General features: G+C 39.0%; 1 protein-coding gene across 1 annotated transcript in view; it reads left to right on the forward strand.

Annotated features, from left to right (window-relative positions):
* Positions 1 to 5,020: 5,020 nt before the first annotated feature.
* RGS5 (regulator of G protein signaling 5) overlaps positions 5,021 to 18,618 on the forward strand; it is a 56,862-nt gene continuing 43,264 nt past the window's right edge. The window contains exon 1 of the mRNA XM_027527148.1: positions 5,021 to 5,167. Coding sequence (XP_027382949.1) covers positions 5,124 to 5,167 — 44 coding nt within the window. The 5' untranslated portion in view covers positions 5,021 to 5,123. The remainder of the gene's footprint in view (positions 5,168 to 18,618) is intronic.

Raw genomic sequence — 18,618 nt, forward strand, 5'->3', positions numbered from 1 at the left:
TGAAATCAGATTGATTATATTCTTTGAAGCCAGAGATGGAGAAGCTCTATACAGTCAACAAAAACAAGACCAGGAGCTGACTGTGGCTCAGATCATGAATTACTTATTGCCAAATTCAGACTTAAATTGAAGAAAGTAGGGAAAACCACTAGACCATTCAGGTATGACCTAAATCAAATCCCTTATGATTATACAGTGGAAGTGAGAAATAGATTTAAGGGGCTAGATCAGATAGATAGAGTGCCTGATGAACTATGGATGGAGGTTCGTGACATTGTACAGGAGACAGGGATCAAGACCATCCCCATGGAAAAGAAATGCAAAAAAGCAAAATGGCTGTCTGGGGAGGCCTTGCAAATAGCTGTGAAAAGAAGAGAAGCGAAAAGCAAAGGAGAAAAGGAAAGATATAAGCATCTGAATGCAGAGTTCCAAAAATAATAAGATTTAAGAAAGCCTTCCTCAGTGATCAATGCAAAGAAATAGAGTAAAACAACAGAATGAGAAAAACTAGAGATCTCTTCAAGAAAATTAGAGATACCAAGGGAATATTTCATGCAAAGATGGGCTCAATAAAGGACAGAAATGGTATGGACCTAACAGAAGCAGAAGATATTAAAAACAGGTGGCAAGAATACACAGGATTCTCCAAGCAAGAACACTGGAGTGAGTTGCCATTTCCTTCTCCAAGAATACACAGAAGAACTGTACAAAAAAGATCTTCATGACCACGATAATCACGATGGTGTGATCACTCACCTAGAGCCAGACATCCTGGAATGTGAAGTCAAGTGGGCCTTAGAAAGCATCACTACGAACAAGGCTAGTGGAGGTGATGGAATTCCAGTTGAGCTGTTTCAAATCCTGAAAGATGATGCTGTGAAAATGCTGCACTCAGTATGCCAGCAAATTTGGAAAACTCAGCAGTGGCCACAGGACTGGAAAAGGTCAGTTTTCATTCTAATCCCAAAGAAAGGCAATGCCAAAAAAAGCTCAAACTACCCCACAATTGCACTCATCTCACACGCTAGTAAAATAATGCTCAAAATTCTCCAAGCCAGGCTTCAGCAATACGTGAACCATGAGCTTCCTGATGTTCAAGCTGGTTTTAGAAAAGGCAGAGGAACCAGAGATCAAATTACCAACATCCACTGGCTCATGGGAAAAGCAAGAGAGTTCCAGAAAAACATCTATTTCTGCTTTATTGACTATGCCAAAGCCTTTGACTGTGTGGATCACAATAAACTGTGGAAAATTCTGAAAGAGATGGGAATACCAGACCACCTGACCTGCCTCTTGAGAAACCTATATGCAGGTCAGGAACCAACAGTTAGAACTGGACATGGAACAACAGACTGGTTCCAAATAGGAAAAGGAGTATGTCAAGGCTGTATATTGTCACCCTGCTTATTTAACTTCTATGCAGAGTACATCATGAGAAACGCTGGGCTGGAAGAAGCACAAGCTGGAATCAAGATTGCCAGGAGGAATATCAATAACCTCAGATATGCAGATGACACCACCCTTATGGCAGAAAGTGAAGAGGAACTAAAAAGCCTCTTGATGAAAGTGAAAGAGGAGAGTTAAAAAGTGGGCTTAAAGCTCAACATTCAGAAAACAAAGATCATGGCATCTGGTCCCATCACTTTTGGGGAAATAGATGGGGAAACAGTGGAAGCTGCATCAGACTTTATTTTTGGGGGCTCCAAAATCACTGCAGATGGTGACTGCAGCCATGAAATTAAAAGACACTTACTCCTTGGAAGAAAAGTTATGACCAACCTAGATAGCATATTGAAAAGCAGAGACAGTACTTTGCCAACAAAGGTCCGTCTAGTCAAGGCTATGGTTTTTCCAGTGGTCATGTATGGATGTGAGAGTTGGACTGTGAAGAAAGCTGAGCACCGAAGAATTGATGCTTTTGAACTGTGGTGTTGGAGAAGACTCTTGAGAGTCCCTTGGCCTGCAAGGAGATCCAACCAGTCCATTCTGAAGGAGATCAGCCCTGGGATTTCTTTGAAGGGAATGATGCTGAAGGTGAAACTCCAGTATTTTGGCCACCTCATGTGAAGAGTTGACTCATTGGACAAGATTCTGATGCTGGGAGGAATTGGGGGCAGGAGAAGAAGGGGATGAAAGAGGATGAGATGGCATTACTGACTCGATGGACGTGAGTCTGAGTGAACTCCAGGAGTTGGTGATGGACCGGGAGGCCTAGCGTGCTGCGATACATGGGGTCACAAAGAGTCGGACACGACTGAGCAACTGAACTGAACTGAACTGATGACTCTATTTATATGTCAAGGTGACTGGACCACCAGGATCCCAAATAGTTGGTCAAATATCCTGAGTGTATCTGTGAGGGTGTTTCTGAATGAGACGAACATTTGAATCAGAAGATGGAGTAAATCTGATTGCCTTCCCCAATATGAGTGAGCCTCATCCAATCCATTGATAGCCTGTATAGAACATAAAGTGGAGAAAGGGACATTTCATCCTTTCTTCCTGTCTTCATTGAAACATGGATCATCTCCTACCTTCAGACTAGGACTTGGACTCAGATTGGAACTTATACCATTGCTTCTGCTTCTCAGGCCTCTGGACTAGCACATACCTGGGCTCTCCTGGGTCTTCAGCTTTCTGACTGCAGATCTTGGAACTTCTCAATGTCCAGAATCAAGTGAGTCAATTCCTTATAACACATCTCTGTGGATATCTCCTCAGAACCCTAATACAATGAGCAAACTCTTTTACATGCCCTCCTCATGAAGTTTTTAAAACAAATATGTGCTGGATTTATTTCTATTTGAGTTCGCTTTTTTTCATTTTGTGTTCTAGTTCATGATTTACAATGATAGATATAATTTTTAGTTTTGAATAACTCCACTCATCACTCTTCTGGGATAGTCAGAAACCTGCTTTGAACTTCAGCCCTAGCCAAAGCATCACTCTCCAATGTTCTACATTAATTTTTTTCATATTATTTTCTCCTCTAGGCCATTTGTGTATCAAACAGTAATTTAGGCTTTGGCTCTAAGGAGTTTCTTCTGCTAGCTTTACACATATTCCTATTATGAGACTCAGTCATCAATAACAGTGTTTATATTTCTATGAACACTGAATCACTCAGATTAATTGATTTGTTGATGTTTGCGTGGCCAGTAATGGCAGAACTTGGACAGCTGTATTTAGTTGAAGCAATCTTTGTAAATGTCTATGTGCCTGATGTTGTGCAAAGTCAGAATTGACTACAATAGGGTTCCCTATTTTTAAAAATGTATGGTAGGGACTTCCCTGGTGGCCCAGTGGTTAAGACTTTTCCTTCCAATGCAGGAGGTATGGGTTGGATCCTGGCCTAAAAACCAAATCATTAAAGAAAAAAAAAGAAGAAGCAATATTGTAATAAATTCAATAAAGGCTTTTTAAAAAATGGTCCACATTTAAAAAATCTAAAATAATGTACGGTATAGAGTAATAGCTTTCAAACCTTTATGATCATTATTTATAGTCAGAGATACAGTTTAACTAATGATCCTACTCACACATATGGTTAATTAAAGCAAAAATTTCAGAAAACAGTGTCTTTTCTTCACACAATGCAGTTGAATATTTGTGTATTATATTCTATTTATTTGCTTTAAAGCACCAGGTTATAATATACTATATTGACTTTACAGGTTCTGATCAACAGTTAAAACAGTTTAAAACAATTTCAGATAATGTGGAATGTTATGAGAATCACCTTTAATTCCAAGTTTAGAGCTTTTCTTACAGATTATATGATGCTGCTTATTTTTACCTTAGACTCTTGCTAACCCCTTAGCCATCTGCATTTACATGCTAATGATAAATATCATTACACTATTGATATAATATGATATAATAAATATCATTACATACTAATGATAAATTCAGGGCTTCCCAGGTGGTGTTAGTAGCAAAAAAAAAAAAAATTGCCTGCAAATGCAGGAGACATAAGAGACACAGGTTCAATCCCTGGGTCCAGAAGATCCCCTGGAGGAGGGCATGATAACCCACTCCAGTATTCTTGCCTGGAAAATCCCAGGAACAGAGGAGCCTGGCAGGCAACAATCCACAGGGTAGCAAAGAGTGGGACACAACTGAAGCAACTTAGCAGGCATGCACTTATTAATGTATTAGCCCCTTGAATCCTAACAGGATGAAACACAAAGAAGGTAAATTTTGGTGAAAATAATCCTTGAATGATAGGAAACAGGAAAATGTTGAAGGGGAAAGCATGATAAACCCAACCAAGGATGAGTGGGTCCATGGGGGTGTTACTCCAGAGAATAACCTAACCTAGTCATCAAAGTAAAAGGACAATCAGAAGATCATTTACAGAATTAGAACAGAGGATAAAATATAGTAGATAGAATCATGTAAGGTATTTTATCTTTTCATCACTCAGCTCAGGTGTTATTTCCTCCAAAAAAATCTTCTTTTCTGGTGCTTAAAAGCTCACAGCATTCTGGGCCTGCCTCCATCACTCACTTATACCATATTTATATGACGTTTGGGATCTTGAGAGCATAGAGTACCTTTTCACTTGAATTTCCAGCATCCAGCTCAGTGCCTGGCACGTCGTAGGGATTCACATATATGTCCCCCAGAGTTCTCTAAAACTGTTTCCTGTACTGTGGAACAAAGCTGGGCTACATGATCTGCGAGGGCCCTTGTAGTCCTAACAATCTTGTGACTGACACATCCGAAGTAGCCCAAAGCACTCTGCTTCATAACAAAAACCACATCTTTGCTGTGATGGGTTCAAATTTATGAGTTAAAGCATGAACAACCTGTGCACAGTTTAGGGCCTACCCCTGCTCTGGCAGCAGTGTTCTGATAAGAGCAGTTGAAAACCTAATGTGGCAGTGCCTGCCGCAGAGGAAAGATTCCAGCCTCCACCTCCCACACAAGCGCTGTTGCTCTCCAGCTTGCAATTTCTTCTAAGGCTCTGGATTGGTCCACAGAGTGACAGAGGGCTGGAAGAGAGCCTCTATATATTCCCCGGAGAAAAAGGCAGTCTCAGACGGTTTTGAAGTTTTCAAAGACTTGCTCTGCTGATAAGGACTTGTGTTCAAAGCTGAGGAGCTAAGCCACTTGCCAAAATGTGCAAAGGACTTGCAGCCTTGCCCCACTCATGCCTGGAAAGGTGAGAATGAGTTATTTTGGTTTAAGAGATGGAGATAAGGAGAATCTTCACTCAGGGGTCACTGTGGTTTGTGGCAAAACAGGTGGTTGATTGTAGACTGGGAATTGTCTCCTCTGTTAAACGACAAAGTTTTGAAAGATCTGAGCTAGGAGACTGATACAATATGAGACATAGCATACATCGTTTGTATCCAGAACATCACTTCCTCCAAGGATTTCCTCCTATTTTATAGGTGCTTGTGCAGACTCAAAAGTGTATGGTTAAGAGCATGGATTCCAACATCAAACTGCTTGAGTTTGAATCCTGGTTCCATTACTTACTATTTGTGTGGTCTTGGGCAACTTATTTGAACTCTCTGTATCTCAGGGTCCCTACTGGTAAAATGGGTCTGTGTGTCTATCTTACTAGCTGGTTACGAGGGCTGAATGAATTACTGTGTGTGAAACTCTCAGAACACTGTCTGGCACATATCAGAACTGCATAAATGTTAACCTTTATTAATGTACATGAACTCAGAGAGGAACACTCAGCTTTGCAATGAAGCAGAGAGGACTTCTCACTGCTCTTTGTCTTCTGGCTGGATACCATCAGAAGAAGCTGGGTTGCTGGACAGAAGACAGTCCTTGGGATGTAGAGATTATTTATCAGCTAACATTGTGCCTTTTTTTTTTTTTTTTTTTAGACATAGAGGAATGCCTTTGAGGCTCTGTGATTATCCTTAGACTGGACAATATTCTAGAGGGAATCCTAAGTATCTAGACTAAGTAAACTTAAGGAGAAGAAGCATCTGACTTGTTAGAGAATTTAACCCAACAGTCCTACCTGATGCAAAGAAGTAGGGTTCTCCTTTCTTAAGAATGAATTTGATTACATTTTGTTTGATCCTACATTATTTAAAGGAAATAAAGATGATCCTTGTACAGCCTAACTTCATTCCTAAAGGCAGTGGCAATGTTTGCCTAAGAAGGTTGTGCTGTTCAGTAGATCTATACTCTGTCTCTAATGAGCTCAGGTTTTCTTTTTGACGACTTCAACCTTAGAAATAATCTCAAAATGATTTTAAAGAGGTAACATCCTAACAAAGTAATTTGTCTCCAACAATACTGATAAGTGACTGGGAATAAAGCCTACTCTCACTTTGTACTGTCAAAAGCACAGATTTTTTTTTTTAAGATGTATGTATGTGTATATATATATGTGTATATATATATATAAAAAGAGAAGTAGGACTTCAGTAATTAGTAGTGAGATGGTAAGTAGGTGGGTGATATTGGCCTTTGGACCAAACCTGGGGAGGAAGACAGGTTTCATTGCTGGATACCATTTACTGATCTCAGACTACCTCAGACTCTACAGAAAGCCCAAAACACAACACCGGGGTGAAAGACTCTTCCTGGAACATGACATGATGCATAATTCTTTCTTTTTCCATTTTTTCAACTCTGAGATTGCATATCTGACTTTTACCACAATTTTAATATATATCTTTAGCCCATTTATTGTTTGAAATCATGTACTTTCCTGTAATGGATAAATCTTACCTTATTAATTGATGGACTCTCTACTCAGAATGATTAAATCATGATCTGCTGGTCACTGTGTGATCGTACGATCTACTGCTTGGCATTTAGTGAATACTCAATAAATTGTATTGAAAGTTTGGCAGTGTTACTAATATTTCCCTATTTGTTCTTATACATATGCATAATGTTTACTTAGACACATGGATTGAACATTTTTTAAATTGATTCCTATAACTGTTTCATATCTGATTCATTAATTTACTACCTACATTGTTATTGATTCACTTTACAATTTTTTTAAGTCACAGTAAATTCTCATGCTTCAGGATATAACTAATGTTCACATTGAATATTAAAGAGCAACCAAGGAGCAAGCTTTTTTTGCATAGATTACCTGAAACTTTTAAGGTATATGGTAGAATCCTGCAATTATGGTGTCATATTATATATATTTTTTCATGATCTGTTACCATTGCAGTCATATTTCCAATTAAGTGCTACCTGTAATGAGTGATTTGGAGAAGTGGAATTGTGGAGATATTTCTACAAATACATCAAAGTGGACTCTGGCTTAATGCTTTCCTAAACATTGAGAAAGAACTATTTTCTAAAGCTTCCCTTACATGAAGTAAATGTTACTTTCTTGTAAGTCAGAGTCTCGCTGAGTAGATCACTTCTGCCACAGCCATGATTTGGAGCTGTTAGGAAATATTTATGGAAAGATTGTTTATTCTAAGGGGAAAATGATACTTGAATAAATCCTTCCAAATCTGCTTTCCTTGGCTCTACTCATAGCGGAAAGGTTAGGGAGTAAGGAACAGACTTAGTTTTGTCATTAACTAATTTGTGTCCATGAGCAATTTATTTCACTTTCCTGGAATTTCTATTTTCTTTCTTAGTAAATGAACTTTGGATTAGGTGTTCTATAACTTAAATAAAGTGAGATACACCTGGTTTCAGTGACTAATGAGAGTTGCAATTAAAGGGAAGGTTTTCTTAATTTATTTCTTTCTGAAAGCTTAGAAGTCAATTAGTGAAAATCATCAAGAATTCAACCCTGTGTTGAAATCATGGCTGTGGCAGAAGTAATCTACTCAGTGAGACTCTGACTTACAAAAAAAGCAACATTTACTTCATGTAAGGGAAGCTTTAGAAAACAGTTCTTTCTCAATGTTTAAGAAAGCATTAAGCCAGAGTCAACTTTGATGTATTTGTAGAAACTATTCTTCTACTATTTATTTAGAGTTTTAAGACTCTTAGTCATTAAAACTCAAAGTTGGCCTCAGATATTTTTATATATTTAAAAAGACCTACAATAAACATTTGAGAAATGAATGACCACCACCCCACAACTTTTACCTTCTGTTATACTGAAACCTAATGCTGTATGTGTGGGAATATTAGAAAGTCAATGGAAAAGGAAAGAGCTGAATCAATTGAAAGACTTATTTTTACCAGTGATATTCAACTATGACTTTTAGGCTTCTTTTAAAAATTCATTCATTTTAAGTTTCTTGAATGTCTCTGAACAAGTTTAATTTTTAAATATTGCTCTTCAGAAAACCATGAAAGTCTTCTGAAATAAAAAGTATTATTATGATTCCCAGAAGTTATTACCATTATATAAAGCAACCAATGTGGTTATTATTATTTTTGTCTGGTGGTGTTGATTACCCCTGATACCAAATCTACAATCTCTACTAAATAAAGGGGAGTAAAAGAGTAATGAAGACAGCAACTACTGACCAAGAATTTTCCCGAACTGTTAATAAAGTATCACAAACTCTCCTCTATAGAAGAGTTTGACGTATTTGACATACATCTGATTTTTGTGGGTTGCTAATGACGAGTGTGTTTAATCCATGGCTCACACGGGTGCTTCTGGTCATCTCAAGTATATGACAATGCTGGGAATTTCAGCACTATAGAAAGTAAATGGGGGAAGTGATGCTTCATCTAGTTGTTTATTATCATTTTACTAAACATCCAGTTTTCCCCCATCTTCTTTAATTTATGTGGATCTAAGTATTGACAATTTAGAGGAGAAAGGTGCCTAATCAAGTAACTTTTAAGGTTTTCAAGCCACACAGAAGCAACAAATAGAATGGATCAAGACTCCTGGGTTCACAGAATTAAGTAAATACAGCTTTTTCCAAAGGCATTAGCAAATCCTTGGGCAAATTATAGAGAAAAGATAAAAGTACATAAAGAATTGAAACGCCATAGCAATGAACTTGAATAAATGATAAATGAGTCAGAATGGACATAGGATCATCAAGGAAGCCTAAAGAGACAGTAGAGTTTGAGATCATGCTCTTTGGAAACAAGTGTGAATTTGAAGCTTGCTGTTGCTGATAGAGAGTTGTGTGACTTACTGGCAAATATTTCAGAGAAACTCTGTAATCTTAAGGAAGTGAATAAAGTGTATAATAAAATAAGGAGGAGGTGTCCCTAAGAAAAACTTTGTTTCAATTCTTACTGATTTTGACTGTTTCTCTGGATTGCTTTTCAAACCTCCATACTTGCCATAGGCATAAGGATAAAATATCTCTCTGGGAAATTGCAATTCAGGTAGGGAGATAAATCTGGGCTTCTCTAGTGGCTCAGGGGTAAAGAATCTGTCTGCCACTGCAGATGTGGGTTTGATCCTGATTCAGAAAGATCCTTTGGAGAAGGAAATGGCAATCCACTCCAGTATTCTTGCCTGGGAAATCCCATGTATGGAACAGCCTGGCAGGCTACAGTCCATGGGATCACAGAAGAGTCAGACACAACTTAGTGACAAAATAATAACAAGGGAAATGAATAAGAATAAAGTAACTCTCTGCTAAGACCAACTACGGAGGAATAAATGAATTGAGTGCCAAGAAGCATAAAAGTGGAGAAAGTGGGCAGGGAGCTAACAGAGCTTTGGGTAGTCATGCAAAACTGTAAGAAGTCTCAGGGGACTGATGCCTAAGGTTTGAGAGCTAAGCCTGAAAGGACCAAGGAGTTGGTTAGGTCCAGAGAGGAAGAAGAGAGAAGAAAGACATTCCAGGCTAAGGAACAGGTCTGCATGTGCAAAGGGTGAGAAGGTCCAGAGAGTCTTACTGATGTTGTAACATCTTTGTGCAATCCGTACTGTCTCTCCCAGGCAAGTAAGGAGACAATTTTGAATTTCCAATCACAGTTAACCTCCTGCGCAGCTTGTCCTTCATACTGTCTCCTTGGGACTCACCTAGTGCCCATCCACTCCGAATCTGAAGATTGAAAAGATCTGTTCATGAAAAAGATTTTCCCTTCCTTTGCCTAAAGACTTCAATTACTAAAAAGATAATCTGTATTTGGAAAGTAGTAGGCACTTAATAAATATTTTGTCAAAAGAATCCACATATAAATGTACAGCAAGTAGAGAAAAACCTGCTTGCAGGCCGTCTTGGTGCTTTCTCTGTTTCCAAAAGGATTGAGAAGGACAGTAGCAGTGACTTTTAGGCTGAAATAGGGTAAAGAGAGTATCTTGTAAAATAAAGAGGGATTCCTGCTAAGGGGCACTGGATGAGATTGGACGTGGTGGGGGGAAAGCTTTTCTATAATTTCATCAGGAAAACCCTTGTTAAACAGGTGAATCTTTTTTTTTTTTTTTTTTTTTGCTTCTAATGATAGCTTTTAGCTCTGGTAAACCTCATGAAATTGTATCACTGTTGTTTCTCATGCTGTTCCTGTCCCAGCTTCTTTAAGGAGTTATAATCTGTATTCCAACTGTTGCCTCTTCTTAGTATTTCTTTCATTTGGCCTGGGCTATGTTGAAACACCAATACACAACACTTTTAGACTCCAGAATCTTAAATTTAGAAGGATCCCTGAAAGACAATCTAATTTGTTTCTCCTTCTTTAGCAAAGACTGTTATGGGATAGATGATATCTAGGGAATGAGTTTATATTTCTGGGGCCAGTGTTAATAGCTTTTGTCTGTCCTGCTGGCCGGAAAGGAAAGGAACTAAACTTTACTTAGTTCAGTCAGGATCAATCATTAGTAACAGGAACCAGAATGTGGCTGGAGGCCAGAAGATAACAGATTCCTATATCTTTCTTCCTTTAAGTTCATTAGATAACATTAAACCTGCACTCCGTTTTAAAGGCTGAGTCACCCAGAGGATAAAGACCATGAAAGCCTAATTGTTTTTGACTGAGAAAATAGCTCCTAAGTTTACACATTTCAGGGATATTAAAGAAAATCCAGCATAAGAAAGGATGTAAATTCACAGTCTATATTCCCTGCCTTAACATCAGCAATGTAGTGGAGTACAAAAAATGGATGTGGTAACTCCACCTCTATTACTTCCTTAGTTGTATAAACTTGAAAATCTAAGCCTCTCTGAGCTTCATATCCTTATCCATAAATGAGGATATTTATCTTGTTAAGGAGAGATGCCATATATAATAAATGAAATAATACAAGGTAACTAGGTTTTTGTAGGTGGATGACTATTAACTATCAAATTTCCTTCCATCCTTCTTGCTCTCTGTGTGTGTGTATATGTATGTGTATTAGTCTCTCAGTCGTGTTCATCTCAGATCCTATGGACTTTAGCTGCCGGGCTCCTCTGTCTATGGAGTTCTCTTGGCAAGAATATTGGAATAGGTTGTCATGCCCTCGTCCAGGGGATCTTCCTTACCCAGGGATCAAACCCTGGTTTTCTGCATTGCAGGCAGATTCTTTATGGTCTGAGCCACCAGGGAAGCCCTTCCTTCTTTATGTGTAGTCAGAAAAAAAATCATAATCTCATTTTTAAAAACAATAACAATGAGTTTGCATAATAGTATACTATTTTTACCATTTCGCCTATAATTCTTTCAGCAGGTATCCCTTTGCAGAGCTCTTAACAAAGCATTAAAAACCATGATTATACTGACGAATTAACAATTCTTTAATATCCTTACATATTCAGTAAGTATCCCAATATCCTCAGTGATCTTTTGGTAGTTGGATTGTTTGACCCCTCAGAGTCTAAATGAGGGTCACACATTTTGGAGGGCTGCTATTAAATTTTATTATTAGACTGATAAACACTAGTAATCAATTTCATTCACTGAAAGAATGGAGTCTTAACCACAGGACTGCCAGGGAAGTCTCAGGCTAGTGTTCTTTCTACAGTTAATTGGGCTCTAACTGCAGAAAGGCACTTCTTGCAAATGTCCTTTAAGGACCTCTAGAAACTGCAAGACAAATGTCTTCCACCTGATGGGTGTGGGTTGCCATTTCCTCCTCCAGGGATCTTCCGGACCCAGGGATTAAATTCACGTTTCTTATGTCTCCTGCATTGGCAGGTGGGTTCTTGACCACTAGCACCACCTGGAAGCCAGGGACACATTAGCTGTCTTAGTTTGGAGTGGTTTGATAGAGTGGCGTGCAGTGAGGCACCCACGGTTCTTAAGCAAGCCGACCTGAGGGTTTGTCTCAGGTGCCCTTACACCCACCTCTCACATTCCATTAGTCATTGCAGGAAGCTTCTCCCTGGGCTCCCTTTTGACTCTTCTACATCAAATCATGTTTATTAAGCTCCTACTGTGTGTAGCACACCACACCCAGGGCTGCAAGCCTGCTGGGGCACAAATCCTTTCTCCATTCTACTCCTGAACAGTGAGGAAATTAGCCCATCTTCCCTGAGGTACTGTTGAACTGAGGTTGAATCCTGAGGTTCAGACACAAGTCACCCTCCCCTCAAGACTGAATGAACAACCCCAAGTCACCACCCAGGCACCAATACCACAGAGACCCCAGGGTCACACACTGAGATTGATTCAAAGCCTCTTCAATCTCTCCTGATCAACTGGTTTCCTGCTTTTATTTCTCTTTTTACTTTCAATTAAATATAAAAGGCTATGTGACATGTGGAAATGATACTGGGTGGGGAATCCAGGGATTCTGAGCTGTAACCTTAGGTTCTACTAAATAGCAGAGGGCAAGTCATGAATCAGTCCCTCCCTTCCTCCTCCTCATTATTGTATTTGTAAAAGACTGAGAAATCCAATTATATAGTCCTCTGCACTCCTTCCAGCTCCACTACTTCATTGTTCTTGATTTGGACACTGTATATTCTGAAGAAAGATTGTATTTTTATTCTAATTTTCTACACTTCTCAGGTCCTACAGAAAGGCCTGGGAACTAACTTCTCAATGTATTATAGCTTGAAAGCACCAATTAAAAGTAACATTTTTGTTCTAGTCACTTGGATCTCAATGGCTAAGTTCAGTACCCTGTGTTTCTTAAAAACTATTTGTACCAAATTCAGAATAAACTCCTAGTTTATGAAAAACATATAAGTAGTGAAAAGTGACTTGGTCTTTATTTTGGTGAATTCCATGAAAGAAACAAATGGTTTTGGTTTCTTACACAATTCAAGGGTGAATTAGGGTCAGAGATCATGGATTCTAACAATCTAAAATTCTTGTGCAGTTGACCCCTGAACCACTCGAGGGTTATGGGTACCAACCTCCTTGGAATGAAAAATCCACTGGCTCCTCTGGATCCATGGTTCTGCCTCTTTGCTGACTCAGCACTCTGTGCTGATGGTGTGGTACTGTAGTATTTACTACTGAAAAAGATCCACGTCTAAGTAGACCTGTGCAGTTCAAATCCTTGTAGTTCAAGGGTATTTTGCTTACAGTTAATTTAGTTCTCTCTTATCTCTGGAGTACAAGTTCCTCAAGATCGGGGAGGAAAAGTGAAGTAAAGACACAAACACACCTCACCTTTGGTGCACGGTGCTCCTGACGCCTTCACACTGTGTCACGTGTTTCTCCAGGGAGTGGAATTGGTGGCCCACTCAGGCTCTTCTGAAAGCTGCCCAGAAAGAGACTCATCCTTTGACTTAACAGTGAGTTTCCATCCTGAGGCTGCCATGAAGTGAAGTTCAAGTGTTAATCAAGTGTTAGTTGCTCAGTTGTGTCCAACTCTTCGCAAACTCGTGGACTGTAGTCCAACAGGTTCCTCTGTCCATGGGATTTTCCAGGCAAGAATACTGGTGTGGGTAGCCATTCTCTTCTCCAGGGGAACTTCCTGACCAGGGAATCGAACCTGGGTCTTCTGCATTGTATGCAGATTCTTTACCATCTGAGCCACTAGGAAGGCTGCAATAAGAAGGGTGAATCGGGGTTTCTTGGCTTTTATATAACGAGCCAGTTCTCATCTACCAGTTGAGTAGATCATGGAGTACAGGCAGTTCTCAAAGTGGCATGAATACTGCTTCTGATGGCATGAATCCAGGTCAGGCACATGAATGCACAGGGACTGCAATTTCTGACTAGAATGAGGACATATACCTTACCTGTAGCCAGGCATTAGAAAGTGGGCCTTTCTTGGAAAATATATAGATGAGGCCAGCTGAATCATAGCATGCATGCATCACCAACACAGCTAAGGCACATGTGACTTTGGGCTTAATCACCCTGACCATCGTTCTCTTGCAAAGTCCAGATGAAGTATTTCCTTGCAAAGCATACTATTCAGTTGGCATGCTGAGATAAAATACCTTGGCCGGACATTTCTTCTCTTTCAAAAAGGAAATATTGCAATATTGAAAAGATTCAGCTAATGCTTTGGTCATAGATACCTGATAATCAGCAGGCTTTATAAACAGCAAATAAGGCTAAGACCATTATTCTATATTCTGCATGCTTTCCTTTCTCTTTTCCAACTGCTCCTCCAGACACTTCTCAAAACAATACCTAACCCTTTAGATAAAATAGTGTTCAGATTCTTAAACTCTACATTCTAGAAAGATGTTAGAACTATCATATTAGACTCAGAAGAAGAGAAGAGACAAAATATAATACTTGAAAAACGTAAAGTGATAAACTGCGTAAGTGCTCAGCATTGCTAGTGAACTGAGTGGAGTTGTTTCGTCAAGCTACTACTGTTTGACAAATTTTGTGAAGACCATATATTTCTTGATGAGGCACTTGTCTGTGAGAATTCAGGAAGTTTAGAAGGAATCAAGATGTTTCATTAACAAAGTAGTTTGTTATATTTGGCAACTTATTTTAAGTAATAGTTTTCAAGAGATATCTGGGTCGACAGGAGCATGGGACTGAATGACCTGTGCACTTTGGGACAAGGTCAACAATGCGTCCCAAGACTTGCAGACTTTCCCAGAAGAGTCCACTGTCTAAGGTCTGGTGCTTTCTGATTACAAGTTTCCAGAGTCTTGGACTTTGTTTCTGAATCCCCCAAGACCAAATAGTATATCACTTGGACACACACACGCATGCTTGTGCACATGTGCACACCCCCACACACCTGATTTTTTTATGACTTGGAGAAAAGATAACTTGGTTGAAATCAGAGATCCATGTAGACAGCTTGAAAGTGTCTGTATTGTCTAGGAGGAAGCAATTTTTTCTTTCATACGGATTCATTGTAGATCAATGGGGATTTTTTCTTCTCTTCACAGGGTTGAATTTTACACTTTTTCCTTTAGCTGGCAACAGTGAAGAAAAACACTTTCTGTAACTTGGGATTGTCTTAAAATTCAAATTTGACCATTTGAAAAGCCTTAAATTACTTTTTTTCCAATTGCCTTCTAGTTTTTATCTTCCAGATCCTCTAAGAATAGCTTAACCTTTGCCTCCCTTCCTGGTTCAGACAGGGTCTTGTTGTTTGCAATTATGCTGACATGTGAGTGCAGATGGCTGGACTGCAGCTGAAGGAAAGGAATATGTAGCTTTCATTAGCTACTTAAGGAATATATTTTGTCAGATGGATACCAGCTTAAGAGAATGAAAAAGACAAGATGAGCAAAGACAACCAACAATTGTGACAGTTGTAGAATTGAGAATCTAGCACAATTTTGATTATGTGTATACACATAATAAAGTCTGAGTGATCCAGATTCATAGATTCTGCCCCTTGAGATGTGATGTGATGTTACCAGACTTTTTGGTGACTTGTCCAAGACCACATAGCTAGTTACAGTTGCAGATACTTCAAGGTCTCTGGATTTACCTATCATCTTCATTTCATTTGGTCTGATGAACTTTAATTTATGAATTTTGTTTCTACACTTTAAAAATATCTATTCTTACACAAGCCATCATCTTTCAAAAGGGTGTTGATTAGGAAACAAACTGTAGTCTTTAAGAAAAAAAATGATTTAACAAAACTATGCCTATAGCTGCCAATGACAACATCTGAACTCATAAGAGAGGTGATATTGCATAGTAATTAAGAGCTCAGGAGTTGAAGTGAGCTTGACTCATTTACTGGGTGATTTGGGGGCAGATCATTTAATCTCTCTGTGACTCCCTTTTGTCAGTGCAAGATGGAAACAATATTTATACTTCCCTCAGGATTGTTATAAACACTAAATAGGGTTATATATTATATGGATTCAGTAAAACATTTAGTTACCTGGGGAGCATGTGCTTTCTCTAAGTGTATGATTTCTCTTAGTTATTTTTATGTTGAGAGACCCTTGCAGCCAAATCAGAAGAGTCTGCATCCACAAACTACCTTCATCTCCATACAGAGTTAAACAAGAAGTATGGAAAAGGGACACAAATGGAAAGACACATTGCAAAAAAAAAAAAAAAAATTGACAGCAAATGAGACAGCAGGTAAGAGGGAGCAGGAGAGAAGGAGGATCACAGGTAACACCTCTGAGCCTGGGGTTGATGGAGCAAATGGACTACGGACAGAATATGTTTGCCTAGGGTAGGTAATGAGGTTATTCCTCTTTATCTGGTCTTACCTGGTCTTCTCCTTTGGGAAATCTCAGATGATGTCAAGTCAGAACACCTTATCCTGACTTTCCTGATAGTTTTATAGTTACCAAATTAATTTGATTAAAAAAAATCTAACTGTAAATGCTATATGCAAGACTCTAGAGAAAAAAAAAAAGACCCTAGATAATAACTCCTAGAGAGTTACACCATAATAATGAAGCCAACAGGACCCTATGTCTAGTTTGAGCTTTGGGGTCTAGGAGAGAAGGAGCAAGATTAGAGAAGAATAACTTGTCCAGGGAGGAAATTTAGATAACTAAATGTTGACATATAGACTTCTAACTTAGTAACTCCTAACTCAATAAACACACAGTTGGAGGAATCCCTATTCACCAAGTCACGATGCATGAATACCTCAGATCAGAATTCATTGCTCATTGGGAGAAAAATGAGGGAATGCTCTAAGGATGCTGGAAAGAAGTTTCCAAGATTATGCCCCTGTGATATATGCATGGACCTCAAAAGTTTCTTTGGAACATTTAGAAAATATATGAGGAAGATGGAGACTTCCATATTAAACTTTGGGAAGGATCTCTGGGGGACCTGGGAGAAGGACAGGGGAAGAGCACCTGCTTTGGGGATCCAAACAAATAACCTCTCCTCCCTGGTCACACAGGAGTCCAGCTAAATCATATGTCCTCAAACCTCAACCCTCTGAGAAGCCTTCTCTTTTCTCCCTCAAAGAGAAACTGATTCTCCATCCACTGAACTCTCAGAGCTTTTTCATCTCCCTTGTATTTTATATCACTTCCTAAGCAGCTTTCCTCAGATTCAAATTTGGTTGGGTACTTGACGTGACCTAAATTAATTCTTATTCGAACCCTGCAAGGTAGATATTATCAACACCACTATTTTGCCAACAAAGAAACACAGATGAATTAAATGTTTGGCCCAAGGTCAGATGATACACTCCATACACTGATACACTGAGTTCTGGTGTGCCAGTTTCAAACCTGGGACCATTCCACCATGTCATGCTGCTACTGCTAAGTCGCTTCAGTCATGTCTGACTCTGTGCGACCCCAGAGACAGCAGCCCACCAGGCTCCCCTGTCCCTGGGATTCTCCAGGCAAGAACACTGGAGTGGGTTGCCATTTCCTTCTCCAATGCATGAAAGTGAAAAGTGAAAGTGAAGTCGCTCAGTCGTGTCCGACTAGTAGCGACCACATGGACTGCAGCCCACCAGGCTCCTCCGTCCATGGGATTTTCCAAGCAAGAGTACTGGAGTGGCTTGCCCTTACCTTCTCCGCACCATGTCATAGCTGCACCCAAATAAATCCATGTATATAGTTGGCCCATAGTCCCTGGAGCTTCTACAGATTCAACCTATCAGGGAATCAGACAGAGAAAGTAAGTCAGACAGAGAAAGTAATAAGTAAGTCAGACAAAGAAGGATAAATATCATTCGATATCACTTATATGTGGAATCAAAAAAAAAAAAGTACAGATGAACCTATCTACAAAACAGAAATAGAGTTGCAGATGTAAGAAACAAAGTCATGGTTACTATGGCGAGGGATAAATTGGGAGACTGAGATTGACATAGACACAGTTATATATATAAAAGAGATAACTAATAAGGACCTACTGTATAGCACAGGGAATTCTACTCAATACTTTCTAATGGCCTATATGGGAAAAGAATATTAAAAAGAGTGGATATGTGTATACATATCACTGATTCACTTTGCTGTACAGCTGAAACTAACCCAACATTGTAAATCAACTGTACTCCAATAATTTTTTTTTTAAGTATTTGAAAAAAATCCAGGAAGCTCTAAAAAGCAAAACTTGGATCTACTGCATGCTGGCAAACTGTTTTCATAGCATTTCTATTGTATTCACAACTATTTACATGACATGTATTTTGTATTGGGTAATATAAGTAATCTAGAGATGATTTAAAGTATATAGGAGATTATGTATAGGTTATATGTGAGTACCACACCATTTTATATGAAACTTGAGCATTTGCAGATTTTGATATCCATGGGAAGTGGGGATGGCCCTGGAACCAGTCTTCCATGCATACCAGGGGCAACCGTACACACATCTTCTTTGTAAAATGGGAACTGCTTAAGGTCTGGAACAATCTCTTATTAATTTTGTAAAGCGTTCTCCTTACTGTGTGGTATGGTGCCTGACACACAGTGGTTACTCAATTAG

This window comes from Bos indicus x Bos taurus, chromosome 3 (genome assembly GCF_003369695.1).
Source record: "Bos indicus x Bos taurus breed Angus x Brahman F1 hybrid chromosome 3, Bos_hybrid_MaternalHap_v2.0, whole genome shotgun sequence".
In the NCBI taxonomy this organism is placed as follows: domain Eukaryota; kingdom Metazoa; phylum Chordata; class Mammalia; order Artiodactyla; family Bovidae; genus Bos; species Bos indicus x Bos taurus.